This window comes from Hippocampus guttulatus, chromosome 3 (assembly GCF_054856545.1).
Source record: "Hippocampus guttulatus isolate MCC_2025c chromosome 3, RoL_Hgut_1.0, whole genome shotgun sequence".
Classification (NCBI taxonomy): Eukaryota; Metazoa; Chordata; class Actinopteri; order Syngnathiformes; family Syngnathidae; genus Hippocampus; species Hippocampus guttulatus.
The window spans coordinates 3,551,340-3,569,594 of NC_141263.1; the positions used below are offsets into that span (position 1 = coordinate 3,551,340).

Genomic DNA, 18,255 nt, shown 5'->3' on the forward strand with positions numbered 1-18,255 from the left:
TTTCCGATCTGCTTTATCCTAACACTCGGGGGTGCTGGAGCCTATCCCAGCGGCCTTCGGGCAGTAGGCAGGGTACACCCTGAACTGGTTGCCAGCCAATCGCAGGGCACACACAGAACAAACATTTGCGCTTACAGTCACACCTAAGGACAATTTTGGGACAATTTAGAGTGTTCAATCAGCCTGCCATACATGCTTTTGGAATGTGGGAGTAAACCTGAGTACCTGGAGAAAAGGCCTGTGGAGAACACGCAAACTCCACACAGAAAGGCCGGAGCCGGGATTGAACCCACAACCTGCACTGCTCTATGTGTGCCCTGTGATTGGCTAGCAACCATTTCAGGGTTCACCCCACCTACTGCCTGAATACAGCTGGGGTAAACTCCAGCACACCGGCGACCCTCGTGAGGATAAGCGGCTCGCATAATGGATGGATGGATGGATGGATAAAACAAGACTTCAGTGCTCCAGGACATAACATGCTCAAGTAAACATGCTGTTAGGGCACGGCACGTCAACGAGAGCACTCTATTTTTTTTTTTGTGTGTGTGAATTACAGTGTTTTGATGTTGTGTAAGGTGCATCTTTGTGATATAAAAATAGACATGAAACTTAATTGTTGCAATTGCAAGTCACAAACGACTGCAGGCGTTTCCTTTTGACGTCACCTTTATTTTCCAAAATGAAGTATGTGTGTGTGGTCTGAGAACAAATAGTAATACAATCACAACGCTTTTTTTGAACAGTGTGACCACAATCTTTCCTCAACAGTCATGTCTCACACAACTCTCATGTCCGCCATTAAGATATGATTAATAATCATTAAGATATGATTAATAATCATGGATTAAGATATGATTAATAATCATATCTTAAAGAAGAAGTTTAGTATAATCGTTGATTATACTAAACTTCTTCTTGCCATGCAGAAATTACTAGTTATGTTAAAGATAAAGGAAAAAAAAATCACAATATCGCAATATTAAAAGAGCCACGACATCTGCTCCGAGGGCCAGACTGTGTTCCATTTGAGCAGTTCCACAACCTTCTGGTGGTTAGTTTATTACACACTTTAATTTGAATTACTGCTATGCATGTTTTGGCCACCAATGGTTAAGACCAATAAGTTGCTGATAGTGTAGCGGTACACTCGCCTGCCTTGTGTGCTGGCAACGTGGGATCGGTTCACAATCAGTGATATGTTGCTGCGGGTGTGAATGGTTGTCCGTTTCTATAAGTGCCCTGTGACTGACTGGCAACCAGTTCGGGCTGCTGCCTTTAGCCCGAAATCAGCTGGGGTGGGCTCCAGCACGCCACCACGGCCCTCATGAGGAGAACCGGTGCTGAAAATGAATGAATGAGTTGCTGTTTAGGACCCACTCTAATTGCCAGATGAAGGGGAAGGAAACACCTTTGAGCTACTCTCCACATATTTATTCGACTCACAATGTGTGAATTGGCAATGAGTGCCTTGATATTAAGTGTTATTCATGTGACCAGCAGAACACCGCATTGTGAACCACATCGACCATGATCATTTGCGCCGCGAAACCAATAAGAGCAATTTACAATAAAATGACTGCCATTCCTATTTCTTCACTGCAGTTATGTACAAAAACACCACAATGGGCTTTTTTTCCCCCAATTTAAAATAAATGACATTATGTACACCTTGAGACCGGTGTCCATTTCTTGACAGTATTAAGTTCATGATTGGTGAGGTACTACTCCTCTGGAGTCTGATATAAAAATATGAACACAAAATAGAACATGAGCCTATTTCAATGTTTACCTCCGTTGAAACATGTTTCAAATCAGGTAAAGATGACACTTTTGAATATTTTCAAAGCTTTTCATTTTGCTTCAATCAATTCCACACTATTCAACAATGTGATAGCAATAAAAACAAAAAGAATATTCAAGATAATTTCAAGTTTATTGTTTAAAAGAAAACATATATTGGCCTACTTATATTAAATATAATATGAAAGCAGTGGTTGTTTGTCTATGTGTGCCCTCCGATTGGCTGGCAACCAGTTCGGGTTGTACCCCACCTCTTGCCAGAAGACAACTGGGACAGGCTGCGGCAGGCCCGCGGCCCGTGTGAAGATAGATCGATCAGAAAATGGACGGATGGCTGTTATGAAAGCCTCGATTATAAAATTACCTCGGTGTATGGTGTCATAACTGCATATCAGATGTGTTCCTACAATCGAATCCGTGGCAAAGTCGGAAAAGAACTGGATAACTTCTGATGAATTTATTGGAGCCAAACACAATTGCATTTTGAATGTAAAGTTTTTGAACAGAAAATATGTCCATCAATGACAATTATTGGATTTTAAAAAGAACACCAATGTAAAGCATCGACCATTGAACTAATGGGGAACATAATTTAATGCAATATATTATTTTTCATTACATGCAAACGCACACACACACACACACGCACACGCACACGCACACGCACACGCACACGCACACGCACACGCACACTCATTCAAAACTAAGAACAACTTAAGAGTCTTCAATTAACCAAATAAGTTTTTGGACTCTGCGGAGAAGTCAGCATACCCAGAGAAAACTGATGCAAGTCACGATTCAGAGCCCCAACCTCCAAAGTGTGAGGCGGATTTGCTAACTACTTGAACGCTGCACTACACAGTATATGCCATTCAAGAGGATTTCCTTTTCAGTTCCCATAATGCAAATTGCTGAAACCACAATCAAATTTAATTGCAGAAACATTTGGCCCAAGATGATATCAGCACAGAATGAAAATACTGTAATATCCATCCATCCATTTTCCGAACCGCTTGATCCTCATTAGGGTCGCGGGGGGTGCTGGAGCCTATCCCAGCTGACTTCGGTCAGTAGGCGGGGGACACCCTGAATCAGTTGCCAGCCAATCGCAGGGCACACAGAGACGAACAACCATCCACGCCCACACTCACGCCTAGGGACAATTTAGAGCTTCCAATCAACCTGCCACGCATGTTTTTGGAACGTGGGAGGAAACCGGAGTACCCGGAGAAAACCCACGCAGGCCCGGGGAGAACATGCAAACTCCACACAGGGAGGCCGGAGCTGGAATCGAACCCGGTACCTCTGCACTGTGAAGCCGACGTGCTAACCACTGGACTACCGGGCCGCCCCAATACTGTAATATGTGTTTGAAAAAAGAACAGGGGAGACTTAATGACAAAAAAAAGTTTGAAACCAACCAAGTGGGATTAAAAAAAAAAAACTCACCACTAAAAGTGCAAACAGGATGACTCCACAGCTCCATGCATCTGCTTTTCGGCCATCATACTTCTCCCCCTTGTAGACATATACATTGAGAGAAAAATAAACCCACAGAATATTACGATATATCATTTAAATGCAGATAGTTTACTAAACTACAAATCACTGTCATCTGTGTCTTGGCACCATCCTTTTTTGAAAACAAAAAAAAGCTCACATATTGTACAGTAAAGATGGGGCAAATGAAGCTTCAAGATGCTTCATGAACCATTTTTGTATTTTTGACTCCTCTAGATGGCACTCTGTTTAACATAGGACTGAAAGCACACTGGATTGACATTTTTTCCAATTTTTTTCTTTAAACCAACAGTGCTATCTAGAGGAGTCAACAACTGGTTCATGAAGTACTTTTTTTTTAAAATTTAAAATGAATTAATGTTTTATATGTTTCATAAATTACATCTACGGTATTATTAAGGTTTAGTTATCAGCAAAATTGCAAAGAGGTGGTCACAAACAAGGTGCTCATGGGCATCAGGTTGGTCAGCCACAAGGACCACATGAGTAGCACGCGATCCTATTGTATAAGTAGCTTAGAGGCCATTGTGATTTCCTTGTAACATTGTAGAGGTGATCTTTTTAAATTTTAATTTTAAAAGTGTTGGATACTGGTATTTATCTGTTTCTGAGTGCGAAATACATTACAGTAAGATGATCAATGTCTACACATAGATGAATATCATTTATTAATCATAACACATACAATAATTACAGTTAATTTGAGGACTTTTGTTATTTTAGAAGCGTGTATCAAATGGGCAACTCTCAGTTTCAAAAAGGTTGCTCTGGTATAAAACATGAAAACAAAGAGAGCCAGAAATTGCATGACTGCATAATCAATAATATAAGAGTAGCAGTGACATAAAGTATATTTCCTCTCAGTAAGGGAAAATAGTCTGAGGCCAGAAAAAAAAGATGAATATAGTGAATGCCAAGAGATTGCAACAGTGACGTAAGAGTCGCTGCAGGAGGTTGGCGCTACTATTGTTTCATAAAAGACAGCAAACAGAAAGAGGGCAAAGGAGAGAGCACTTACCCTGATAACCTCTGGGCAGGCGTAATGCGGCGATCTGTAAAAGAGGCACAGAGGGAATGATGCTGGAGAGTACTCAAAGTGGTCCACTAAATCACACATCATATTCACTCAAAGGAAACCCAGCCAGCAGCCAACATACTGAAGAAGAAATGACTAAATATCACACAACCTTCTCGCTGAGAGGGGTTGAACAAACCCCTCCATGACATTACATAACATTGGGAACCTGAACTTTGCAAGACAAGCAAAACTAAATACGATATTGCTTCATGAAATAAGCAATAACGTAATAAAATATTACTTTGCTGGTTTGAGTTACATGGCTAGACAAACATCTTCACCGTTCCTTACATAAAAATAAATAAAATATACTGTATGTAATTTAAAAAAATAAAATGCTGTTCAGTGTCAACTAGGGCCTTTTTTTACATCACACTATTAGTTTGTAGCAGTTGCGTCGAGTTTAAAAAAAAAAGCGCTTGTCATATAAATGATGACTATAATTTATTGTTTAGAGCTTTTTTGTGCTCCAAAAAAAATACATTGATAAAATATCTCTGAGGAGAAACATAAACACACGTAGAAGAAAAATGACCGTTTTTCAACATTTGCCGATTGTTTAAGGAACCCGCAAAAGGTTAACTGTTGGTCTAGCTACAAATCAATATTTACAACTTGCTTTGCTTTACTACACCTCTTGACAGGGAAGATGAAAAATGTGAGACAATATGTGCGTGAGAAAACAGCCCCTTGCTTAAAATACTGATCGGGACTTGTAAAACTGAAGATAGAAATCACAGTGCAAAAAAAAAAAAAAAGAAAGAAAAGAAATCCTGAACGTTAATTCTTCGGAACAATCATTCCGAGCATTGCTTAATAGAGTCATTATTCTGACATTTGTGCAAAGAGTTTTATCGGTCCACTGTCTGTGTCGACTCATTGTTGAATAAATGAAGCAGATAGTGTGACTCCCTTTAAGTGTCTCCTCAAATTTCTGTGCTGAACAAATGTGGATGCACACTCTATCCCTTATTTACGAAAATTAACGGAAATCATCATATCTTGTCGCGCCAGTACTGGATCCATTGCTTGGCAGCATCACTAGTGTCTAAGAGGTCTTTATCCGTGCAGGTGGGCCCCAGTTCACAATCCCGAAGAATGTGCTCCATTGTTTGTATTGGGTGGCCACACGGACACTCACTGCTGAGTGAGAGTCCCCATTTATAGGTGTTGTTCCCAGTCTTGCCTACTCTGGTTCTTGCTCTATTTAATGTCACCCAGTTCTTTCTTGAGATTTTAACGGAAATGCCATCTCCTTAACCTGTTCATGTTTTCAGTCTTCCTGCTCAGAGCGACACCTCCCCGAGTAGCATTTTTTATTTTCGTCATTGTCATACACCAAGGGAAAAGTCATCCGACTTTTTACTCATGCAAAGATGGCTGCACAATCCCTCAATGATTCGTCATCATAAAGAAAGACTGTATCAAAGTATCACAAGCTACTGTTGGCAGAAGATTCCATGAACAAAAGCTCAAAGACAAAACCATAGGATTCAAAGAAGTAGCAGGCGTAATCGGAAGTCAAGGCTAGAATTTGCCAAAAGAGCATAGCGGCAAGCTAAAATAATTCTATCGGGGAGTGTTATGGATTGGATTTCATAGACAAATATGAACCTTCACAAAAGTGATGGAAAGGATATGCAAATGATACAAATTATACAAGCTCATCTCTGAAACCCAGAGGAGGTCATATCACGGCTTTGTTTTACACGACTTCTTCCAGCAGAGGCTCATTAATCTTCATTCATGCGCCATAATGGCAGCGGCACAATTAACGTAGTCTTCAGAAACATTTAAAGGAAAGTTAAAGAAAGATGCGGCCAAATCGACTGGTAGCTCCTTTATCACGCCGAATGATAATGAGCCAAAACAAACTGCCAAATCAACCAAGTACTTCCACAAGGGAAAGAAATTGAATGTTTTTTGACACTCAGCTACTCAACTATGTCATGTTACTTCATATGAACAGTATGCAGCTTCCAGGACTTGTGTATAGGTCCTTGCACCATGTGGCTGTGTATCATTAGGAATATTATAAGTGTATATTCATATGAAATATTATCAACATCATTATCAACATGAGGTGGCTGTGGTAGGTTGTAGAGGACCGACAGTGCAGAAATTAAATAAGTACATTGTTTAAAAAAAAAAGATAAATGAAAGTGCTTTACTTATTTCAATATTTAGTTTATTATTTTTATATTTATTTTGATTTTTTTTAATTTCAACATTGATGGACCCATATATTTATTTATTTAATTGAACATTCAATTATTTCAAACATGTATTTATTTTAATATTAATTTAGTTATCCATGCATCCATTTTCTAATCCGTTTATCCTCACGAGGGTCACAGGCATGCTGGAGCCTATCTCAGCTGTCTTCGGGCAGTTGCCAGCCAATCAATCGTAGGGCACACACAGACAAACAATGATTCATGAGTAGAGTAAAGAACCCAGGCAGGCTTGGGGAACCGGAATCGAACCCTGTACCTCTGCACTGAGGCGGGCGTGCGAACAAGTCCACCACATGCTGCCCTCATTTAATTCTTTGTATATTTAAAGAAAATTTAAAGGATCATGGACTGTTTCAGAAAGAGCTTTTAAACACGATAAATTTCAGGAGACCATTTTTAAGCAAAATATTTTTGAAAAACTGAGGGCAGCTGGAATAGGCTCCAGCACCCCCCGCGACCCTTGTGAGGATAAAGCAGATCGGAAAATGGATGGATGGAGGGAAGTTTTTAACTAAGTCAACAACCGTTTAACTAATTGCAATATTTTTTGAAAATATTTTTAAGGTAAGCATGCTGACTGCCCTTGCCAGCATCTTCCCTTTATTGTACTCAACAGTGACCTGTGCAGTGCACATTATATAGCATGCAGCTGTTTAATAAAAATGTCATTAAATCTTGATCAAAATATTGGAAAGATTTTAAAAAGCTAATCAAAAATTTGTGCGCCTTTTTGTATTTTAGACACTCACCCACAGCTGGTCTCCAGCAGACTCTCCCCGACCTGCAGAGACGCCATGCCAAAGTCTGCTATCCTGATGTTGTACTTCTCATCTAATAACAAATTCTCCGGCTTCAAGTCTCGGTGGCTGGATGAGAGGACGCGAAAGAGAAAAAACGGTTACAAAAGTCAAACCCACTAAACATTGCTCGTGATATACTGTACCTGTAAGGTACAAACACAGCTTTACCACTGTTCGCAGCTCAGTTTTGCAACCTCAATAATGCAGATTGAATAAATTCGGGAACTGTAATGAATTCATGATTCACACACTGTATAAAGCAATGTTAATCAATTGCTGTCGCCCTGGGACCCACATCTTCCTATTACTGCCAATTTGTGACACATTTTATGGAAGTTACAAACAATAACCTTTGCTCGGAAAATATATGTACAGTATGTTCCATTTCCAAACAAATGAGGATGACAAACCACAAAAAGCATATTGCTAACTGTAATGCACGATCAAAAATGAAATATAGTATGTAGAGCAGGTATTTTGCACATATGCCCATATTTTTTTTTATCTTCCCAGCAGCATTTTTGTCAAACATCTGGTTAGGAGGTGTGTGGTCCTATGTGGCCCCCCAGTAGCACTGATGAAAAACTGTGGCCCCCTCCAGCATTTAAGTTGCCCATCCCTGGGTTAGGTATTAAAGGTGACACACCATATGGAGTGGCTGTGGCAGAAGTCCAGAGCTGATATGATCTGTCGGAAGAATTTTCTTGCTTCTTTTGGCGTCAGTCGGCCTTTCTTCACAAGGTAGTCAAAGAGCTCTCCACCAGACACATGCTCGAGCACCAGGTACCTGCAAAGAGGCAAGATTTTACACTTTAAACTCATCCTTGAGTATTTCGAGTACCTCGACTAAAGTAAGTTATTTACATGTGAACTGAGTATATTCAACAACACCATTTTTTTCACTGTATGATAAAAAATATTTTGTTTGTTGAGAATCTAACAAAATAGTTTACTTTTTTTGTGGATGCGATAAATGTTGGGTTTTCCATTGGTTAAATTCTTCAAATACCATCATAAGAAGACCAATTACTGCATTAATAAGGTCGGCCTTAGGTACACTGTGTTGGGATTGGAACATATTCAGTCACCACTGAATGGAAATGACAGAGAAAATTTTGTTTGGGTTTGGGTATGCTTAGGATGTTTTAATTTTCACCTCCATTCATTTGTCTCAGGGTTAGTGGTGATTCTTGACGGCTGTTGCTGTCTCACCTTTTTTCCACATCCTGATGGACTAGCAGATTAAGAGATCTGCTCAACCGTTGAACTGTCACAGCTATTTAAATTTGAAATGCCTTTGCATGTGCTTTGTGAGTGTGCAATGTTCTACGGCAAACTGTTTGCATCTCCAACCACGCTTGTCTTCACAGCATATTACTGCACCCTTTGACAGTGGTGCATCGATCAATTACAAAATAAGGCATTCATTTATGGTAATTGAGAAGAGCCACTATACACAGTAAATGAATGTAGACAAAAATGTATGGAGTTTCAATCGACATCTTACACAATGACTTGGGTAACATCATTGAGTACAAAGTAAAAACAATTCACTACTGTACCTCGGTAGCATGTTCACATATCGGTACTTTATTTCATCCATTCATTCTTGGTCACTTTCACTTTGACTCCGTAATATTTTACATGTAAAAACACATTTTTATTCCGATAAATTTCCCCTGATTGTCTTCATTACTTGAGCCAAAATAAAGTCCAAAGAAATAATTAGTTGACGTAATGCGTGAAAGACGAAACTCAAAAGCGTAAGAACACCCATGCCTGCACGCAATGTTCAAAGGGGAGCTGGATAGATATGGGAATAGTTTCTTTTAATCTGATGCGCCTTATATATGGATCAATACGCAGATTTCTTGGACGTAGTATTTTAAATGTTCTGTAAAGCACTTTGTTACAGCTGCAGCGGTTGTGAAAGCTTGATATAAAAAAAGCCCTATTGTGTTGTATTGCATTCCTTGCGCATTGCTCCATCTAGTGGATGCGTAACGCAACCGCAGCTGCAATTGTAGCTTCTATTCTACGCGACTTATAAAGCGGTGCATCCTATATATGAAAAAAGTTTTAAAATAGGCCAGTCATTGAAGGTGCGCCTTATACTCTGAAGCGCCTTATAGTGCGGAAAATACAGTGTCAAAGCAAGTTGGGGAGAAAGCATCCTACGTAAAAGTAGATAATAAAGTTAATACAGATAATAAAGAATACAGTAAATATTAAAGTTACATCTGAATGTGCATTCAGTAAACATTAAAAATAAAGTGCGTTTTAAATGTTATGAGGTCTGCTCGAGAGCGACATTCGCTGCTCAGTGTGAGAAAATTAATCTTTATTTCCACATTTTTAAAATTCTGTTCAAGAACATTACTGTGGGACGGTTAGTGCAGTGCATCTACTTTGCATATACTGTATCGGTATCGAGTCGGGACCAGCAGCATAAGACCCTGATCGCAACACATCTATTTTTGATTAAACCAGACCAAATTGGATCGCTACATTTTATAATGCACCGTCCTTGAATCGTATCACACCCCATATCGTGATAGACAAAACGAACTGTCTTTGATGAGGGATGCACTCCAGGTATAAATTGGTTCGTTGTTGCTGACGATTTGATTTAGTTTCTTTGAATGTAATTAACTTGAATAGTTTGGGCTTTGGAGTGATTTTGAATACTGTTGCATATTAAATAACATGACAAAAGCTACAACCACAGCATATTGAGTCGAGTCATAATTCCACTCAATCAAACCAAATTGAATTATTCCACTTGAAAATGTACAGTTCTTGATTTGTATCATTCTCAATGTATCAAAATATGTATCAAACTATGTATCGAATCATTTTTTTTATTGATGGGATGCACACCCCTAATATATACAGTGTACATACATACATACATAGTTTTTATTTTTATGTACTTATGACTATTTACTATGACAAAAATATATTAATTGTACTTACAGGTATTTCTTGTTTTCGTAGACATCGTGTAGCTTTAATACATGAGGATGTTCTATGAGTTTCAGAATGGCTATCTCCCGCTCAACCTGGACAAGAAAACAAATACATCTGTTAGTCAAATAAGGGAAAAAAAATTACATACATACCTAACTTATAGAGAGTTACACAACAAACATCCTCGGGAAATCGAGGTCCAAATATGTTATTCATCATATGAATTCTATAAGCCATACTTTGTCTGGTCACTCACATTGGATTTTTTTGCCATGGGTGACCCTACCAGGGATATGAAACCCAAAACAACATGGCTCCTAGGATCATTGGGACACACAAACCCATCAACCACGATAAGCTGACGGCTCTGGGCGGGGTAATTTTGGAACAGTGTCAGTGAATGACTTCAGTAACCCTAGGAAGATGATGTGCTCTGCTTGCCCTGACCCACACCATGCTGGCAGCAACGTGGCTAAACAGAAGATGGAGGATCAGATATAAACTTAAGTACAACATTCACTACAGGCTACTTTTTTCCCCATGATGTCTGGCTACGATGGCTTGTTAAGCGCCAAAAGGCACGTGTATCCTATAGTTGGTGCGGATCAGCAGTGTTTTGGGTTTTTCTTGTTTTTTTTTTCCCCACACCTGAAGCGAAGTGCTGTTCGGAGGCGCACCAAGACCACCTCAAACAATGTGTCTCAATCTGGTTGTTTGATCTGCACCAGAACCATAAAAGCAAAGGTCTGAACCAGTGTGGTAAACGAAGCCTGGCCCGTTTAAGGTGTGTGAATACTGTATATCCCTTAATGAATTATGAGGATGGACTTTGTTTCCAGAGCTGTGCTTCTGAATCCCCATTTAATTGAAGCATGATAGAGAGTTGAAGGGCATGAGTGGTGATAAATTGGAACATCCACTCTCTCATCAAGCCGCCATCTGTTGTTATGATGGCTGGGCCGTCCAGAAGAGGGGGAACTAAATTCTTAATGAATTCTAAAACAAGAGAATAAATACAAAGAGCGTGTTTGAGATTATTTAGTTAAACGAGGAGCATATACTGTACACACACACACACACACACACACACACACACACACACACACACACACACACACACACACATACACACATACATGAGTGCACACTTCATGAATTCATTCCGTGACCACACGTAACTCAAAACACTTCAATCTATAATAATCTTTTACGATTGAAATTAATGGTGATATTCATTTGTTCCAGCCTTCACCCGTCCAAAAAAAACCCAGCATAAATTATTACCATGTAGATTTTATTCATTCATTCTTCAATCAGCTTGTCCTCACAAGGGGAAATATTACTATTTGCTGGAGCATATCCCAGCTGTCTTTGGGCAGTAGGTGGGGGACACCCTGAACCGGTTGCGAGCCAATCACAGGGCACACAGAGATGAACAACCATCCACGCTCACACTCACTCCTAGGGACAATTTAGAGTGTTCAATCAGCCTGCCCTGGAGGTGGGGCTCGTTGGCGAGCGCCTGGTGGCCGGGCCTATACCCATGGGGCCCAGCCGGGCTCAGCCCGAAGAGATAACGTGGGTCCCCCTTCTCATGGGCTCACCAACCATGGGAGGGGCCAAAGGGGTCGGGTGCAGTGCGAGCTGGGCGGCAGCCAAAGGAGGGGACCCTGGCGGTCCAATCCTCGGCTACAAAAGCTAACTCTAGGGACATGGAATGTCACCTCTCTTGCAGGGAAGGAGCCCGAGCTGGTGTGCGAGGTAGAGAAGTTCTGACTGGATATAGTCGGACTTGCCTCCACACACAGCCTGGGTTCTGGTACCAGTTCTCTCGAGAGGGGTTGGACTCTCTTCCACTCTGGAGTTGCCCACGGTGAGAGGCACAGAGCTGGTGTGGGCATACTCATTGCCCCCCGGCTTAGTGACTGTACATTGGGGTTTACACCAGTAGACGAGAGGGTTGCCTCCCTCCGCCTTCGGGTGGGGGGACGGGTCCGGACTGTTGTTTGTGCATATGCACCGAAATGCAGCTCGGCGTACTCACCCTTTTTGGAATCCTTGGAGGGTGTGCTGGACAGTACTCCTGCTGGGGACTCCCTTGTTCTGCTGGGGGACTTCAATGCTCACGTGGGCAATGACAGTGAGACCTGGAAGGGCGTGATTGGGAGGAACGCCCCCCACCCCCGATCAGAACTCGAGTGGTGTTTTGTTACTGGACTTCTGTGCTCGTCACGGATTGTCCATAACGAATTTGAACGAACTTGTTCAAATAAGGGTGTCCATATGTGCACTTGGCACCAGGACACCCTTGGCCGCAGTTCGATGATTGACTTTGTGGTTGTATCATCGGATTTGCGGCCACAAGTTTTGGACACTCGGTTAAATAGAGGGGCGTAGCTGTCAACTGATCACCACCTGGTGGTGAGTAGGCTCCGATGGTGGTGGAAGATGCCTGTCCGACCTGGTAGACCCAAACGTATTGTGAGGGTTTGTCCGGAGTGTCTGGCGGAATCCCCTGTCAGAAGGAGTTTCAACTCCCACCTCCGACAGAGCTTTTCCCATGTCCCGGGGGAGGTGGGGGACATTGAGTCCAAGTGGACCATGTTCTGTGCCTCTATTGTTGAAGAGGCCAATCTGAGTTGTGGCCGTAAGATGGTTGGTGCCCGTCGTGGCGGCAACCTCCGTACTCGCTGGTGGACACCAGCAGTAAGGGATGCCGTCAAGCTGAAGAAGGAGTCTTATCGGGCCTTTATGGCTTGTGGGACCCCAGAGGCAGCTGATGGGTACCGACTGGCTAAGCGGAATGTAGCTTCAGTGGTCGCCGAGGCGAAAACTCGGGCGTGGGAAGAGTTCGGTGAGGCCATGGAAACCGACTTCCGGACGGCTTAGAGGAAATTCTGGTCCACCAGCCGACGTCTCAGGAGGGGGAAGCAGTGCACCACTAACACTGTGTACAGTGGGGATGGGGCGCTGCTGACCTCGACTCGGGACATTGTGAGTCAGTGTGCAGAGTACTTCGAAGACCTCCTCAACTCCACCAGCACGCCTTCCTTGGAGGAAGCAGAGTCTGGGGACTCTGAAGTGGGCTCTCCTATCTCTGTGGTTGAAGTCACCGAGGTGGTTAAGAAGCTCCTCGGTGGCAGGGCCCCAGGGGTGGATGAGATCCGCCCGGAGTTCCTCAAGGCTCTGGATGTTGTGGGGCTGTCCTGGTTGACACGCCTCTGCAACATCGCGTGGTCATCGGGGAGAGTGCCTCTGGATTGGCAGACTGGGGTGGTGGTCCCTCTGTTTAAAAAGGGGGACCGGAGGGTGTGTTCCAACTACAGAGGGATCACACTCCTCAGCCTCCCTGGTAAGGTCTATTCAGCGGTGCTGGAGAGGAAGGTCCGTCAGGAAGTCGAGTCTCAGATTGAGGAGGAGCAGTGTGGTTTTCGTCCCGGCCGTGGAACAGTGGACCAGCTCTTCACCCTTAGCAGGGTCCTCAAGGGTATGTGGGAACTCGCCCAACCAGTCTACATGTGCTTTGTGGAGAAGGCGCTTGACCGTGTCCCTTGGGAAGTTCTGTGGGGGGTGCTTTGTGGGTATGGAGTACCGAACCCCCTGATACAGGCTGTTCGGTCTCTATACCACCGATATCAGAGTTTGGTTCGCATTGCCGGCAGTAAGTCGGAATCATTTCCAGTGAGGGTAGGACTCCGCCAAGGCTGCCCTTTGTCGCCGATTCTGTTCATAACCTTTATGGACAGAATTTCTAGGCGCAGCCGAAGCGTTGAGGGGGTCCGTTTTGGTGGCCTCAGTATTGCATCTCTGCTTTTTGCAGATGATGTGGTACTGTTGGCTCCTTCAAGCAGGGCTCTCCAACTCTCGCTGGAGCGTTTCACAGCCGAGTGTGAAGCGATTGGGATGAAAATCAGCACCTCCAAATCTGAAACCATGGTCCTCAGTCGGAAAAGGGTGGAGTGCCCCCTCCGGTTCGGGGAGGAGATCTTGCCCCAAGTGGAGGAGTTTAAATATCTTGGGGTCTTGTTCACGAGTGAAGGTAGGAGGGAGCGAGAGATCGACAGGCAGATCGGTGCAGCATCTACTGTGATGCGGACTTTGTTTCGGTCTGTTGTGGTAAAGAAGGAATGGAGCCAAAGAGCGAAGCTCTCAATTTACCGGTCGATCTACGTTCCAACCCTCATCTATGGTCACGAGCTATGGGTCGTGACCGAAAGAATGAGATCCCGGATACAAGCAGCCGAAATGAGTTTTCTCCCTGAGAGATAGGGTGAGAAGCTCGGTCATCCGGGGTGGGGCTCAGAGTCGAGCAACTTCTCCTCCACGTCGAGAGGAGCCAGATGAGGTGGCTCGGGCATCATCTGATTAGGATGCCTCCTGAACGCCTCCCTGGTGAGGTGTTCAGGGCATGTCCCACCGGGAGGAGACCCAGAGGACAACCCAGGACACACTGGAGAGACTATGTCACCCAGCTGGCCTGGGAGCGCCTCGGGATCCCCCGGGAAGAGCTAGAAGAAGTGGCTAGGGAGAGGGAAGTCTGGGCTTCCCTGCTAAAGCTGCTGCCCCCGCGAACCGACCTCGGATCAGCGGTAGAAGATGGATGGATGGATGAATCAGCCTGCCATGCCTGTTTTTGGAATGTGGGAGGAAACCGGAGTACCCGGAGAAACCCCACACAGGCCCGGGGAGAACATGCAAACTCCACAAGGAAGGCCGGAGCTGGGAATCGAACCCTGCACCTCTCCACTGGACCACCGGGCAGCCCATGTGTAATTTAATGAGGAAAAATTGCACTCCAAAATATTGTAGTTTGCAAAGGCACTAATGACATGAAATAGAATTGAAAATAATTAATGAGTTTTTGTCACAATGCATCAGTTGAATGGCCATTGTGCCGCTGTTTAAGGTGTGCCTGCCTTGGCCATCTGGGGGAAGACCTACAGAGGGATATTGTGGTTGTTGAGACATCTCAACTTTTCGCATCTCAATGATATGCAGTGTTGTTTTTGGCAGCCATTTTAGATTCAGTCTTAGTCTCAGTCTTTTGGGCAAAAATGATTATTAGTTTTAGTCACATTTTATCATCATTCCTATTCGTCATTCCTATTCGTGACAGTCTTTTAGTCTAGTTTTAGTTGATGAAAACTCAAAAACGTTTTCGTCTAGTTTCAGTCAACAAATATTCAAAAACGTTTTAGTTTAGTTTTAGTTAAAAATAGTGTTTCTACCCCGGTCAAGGATGACGCCTCGTACTGATGTCCAAAACGTTTAATCGTGGAACACCGTGAAAACTAAAACATATTTCAAACAACAATCAAAATTACAATATCTTGAACAGGACATTAAATAAATAAACACAAAATGACATACCGTGTGCACCTTGGTAAACCGAAAGTAGATCTAATTAAATTACGTAGCCCACACGGTATCATAGCTCTGTCTCTGTCTCTCTCAAGTTGTCTTCTCGATCTTTCTCTCATTCTTCGCTATCCACGGCACATGACCCGGAAGTGATTCTTAACAAAACATTCCAAATAACATATTCAGAGGATTTAAAGAAAAAACAAATATGAAAGTTCACATAGAAATATAGAATACTTTTGCAAAACAACAAGCCTAAAATAAATTGTATTTTTGTTGTCATGGCAACCAACAACTCAGTCTTGGCGCCAGTTACAAATAGACATGCAAGGTTTCCACCCAATAGCAAAGCCTGATCTACTCACACATCCTGTGAAGGTCTATAGGTGAATACAAAACAATTAAAAGTAGGTATTATATCTTAAAATAGATAAATATCTATGACTATCTAAGAAATGTTTTAATAACTTATTAACCACATGGAACCCTGTGTCTAAGCCTTTTGATATTTCATTCTGAGCAACAGCCAAAATTACAATGTGTCAGTAATGTATTTCAAACACATACGTTTGACAGCATTTAAATGGTGTTCATTTCATTCTCTTTCTCTTCCTGACATCTATAGTTTGGAGAAAGATAACGTCAAAGTCTACTCAATGATTGCATCAAAAAGGGTGAAAGCTCCCTAAGAACTGTACCCATGGATGGCTGACTGATGTGGTGACCAACTAGATTAAGGTCAGGTCAGCAGTGAATCATTGGAGTGATGAACTGAAAAGAGTATTTTCTGCTCCACCAACCCAAGCACCGTCAACAACAGTTACAGGAGTAAGTCGGGATAAAACAGCATATGGTTTATGATAAACGTGGATGAAATTTGAAATGGTTTTACTATTTTTAATTGTTATGATCATTACTTTGACATCATAATGTGCGTGATGTGCTGTATGTGTCTGTGTGAATGTGGCCCCTTTAAGTGAAGAGAGAAAGAGTATTTCCAAATTAGCAATTTTGTTATCAGAGGTAGGCAATTGACAAAATGTTGACAGTTCGTTACAAGTCATCTGTCAGCAGCCTGAGCAACCGTCCATCATCGTCAGGCTGTCATTTTTTCAAGCCGACCAAACAGTAATCGCCAGTCGATCAGTCCATCACGTTATTTTAACAGTACGTACTTCCATCACCTATTACTTCAGTAAATTTTACCGGTCTGCTAGTCCATCTATCGTCAGTCTGTTAGCCCCCCCCCCCCCCCCCCCCTCCACGTGCCCCCCTCCAAAAAAGACGCCATAGACTAACATATGAAAAATCACAACCATTTATACATCCATTATCTGAACCGCTTTATCCTCATGACGGTTGCAGGCATGTTGGAACCTCTCCCAGCTGTCCTTAGGCAATAGGTGGGATACAACCTGAACTGGTTGCCAGCCAATCGCATGGCACACATAGACAAACAACCATTTACACTCAATATCACACCTAAGGACAATTTAGAGTGTTCCATTAACCGACTGAGCATATTTTTGGAATGTGGGAGGGAAGGGGAGAAAATCCTAACCAGTGACAACCAGTCAACCACCGTGCCGACATTTCACATATACTTATTTGTCAGTCTCTTGAACTGTTAAGTACAGCGGGAACATGCTGGTGGCTGCCTACCACCGTTTTAACTCCTAAAATGCCAAAAGGTTTTCCTATAATGTCTAAAATGGCTTAACCAGAATAATGCTCCGCATTGTGACCCAAGGTACAATCCAATCCAAGTTGCTTGCATTCCCACACCTGTCAAAAAATACTTTTCAACATCTTCCACTTCTTTCTTCTTCTTCATTGACAGATTGCAGCTCTAAAGTGCATACCGCCACGTGCTATATATACGTGCTAAGCGCAAAGCTTTTCCATATATAGTCAATGGAACCAACCCTGCTTTTATTTAGCCCCACAAATAAACACACGAAGCAGGCGAGAGGTGTTTCTGTCAGTCTGAGTATCGTTTAGTCGGTAGTTAACTATGCTTTTGGTATTATCTTCGTTTCATAATGGCTGCGCAGAGCTCAGAACGGAGTTGTCTGTTTGAGTGTGTGTCGGGCAGAATCCTTTAAGGTTACAATTGGGTTCTGCTAATAATTACCACGAGATGGTATTGGAACACTAACAGGGAAACAATTCAATGGGAAATATAAAGAGACTGTAACACCATATTTAAGGTGCATCGGATTATAAGCTGCACTGCCGGTTTTTAAAAAAATTGAATGCTTTTAGGTGCGCCTTATTGTATGGAAAATATGGTAGTTATATCCTGCCTAAAAGATTTCCAACATATTTTGTCGAGCAACACAACAGAGTGGGCACTATTTTCGCACGTTATGTTCCTGCTGGTCTAAAAATAAGTGTTTGGGAATTTGGCAGACCGCGCTACGACTTTGTGGCCGTTCTGGCAGATCGAGGGTGTTTTCTTTTTTTAAATACGCACACTCGGCAC

General features: G+C 42.6%; 1 protein-coding gene across 9 annotated transcripts in view; it reads right to left on the reverse strand.

Annotated features, from left to right (window-relative positions):
• The window catches only part of LOC147207159 (serine/threonine-protein kinase BRSK2-like), a 117,844-nt gene that overhangs the window by 28,649 nt on the left and 70,940 nt on the right, over positions 1–18,255 (reverse strand). For all 9 annotated transcript variants that reach the window (XM_086106288.1, XM_086106282.1, XM_086106286.1 and 6 more), the window contains exons 3-7: positions 10,416–10,501; positions 8,086–8,226; positions 7,389–7,505; positions 4,343–4,376; positions 3,253–3,321 (exon numbers count right to left, since the gene is read on the reverse strand). In XM_086106288.1, coding sequence (XP_085962414.1) covers positions 3,253–3,321; positions 4,343–4,376; positions 7,389–7,505; positions 8,086–8,226; positions 10,416–10,501 — 447 coding nt within the window. The remainder of the gene's footprint in view (positions 1–3,252; positions 3,322–4,342; positions 4,377–7,388; positions 7,506–8,085; positions 8,227–10,415; positions 10,502–18,255) is intronic.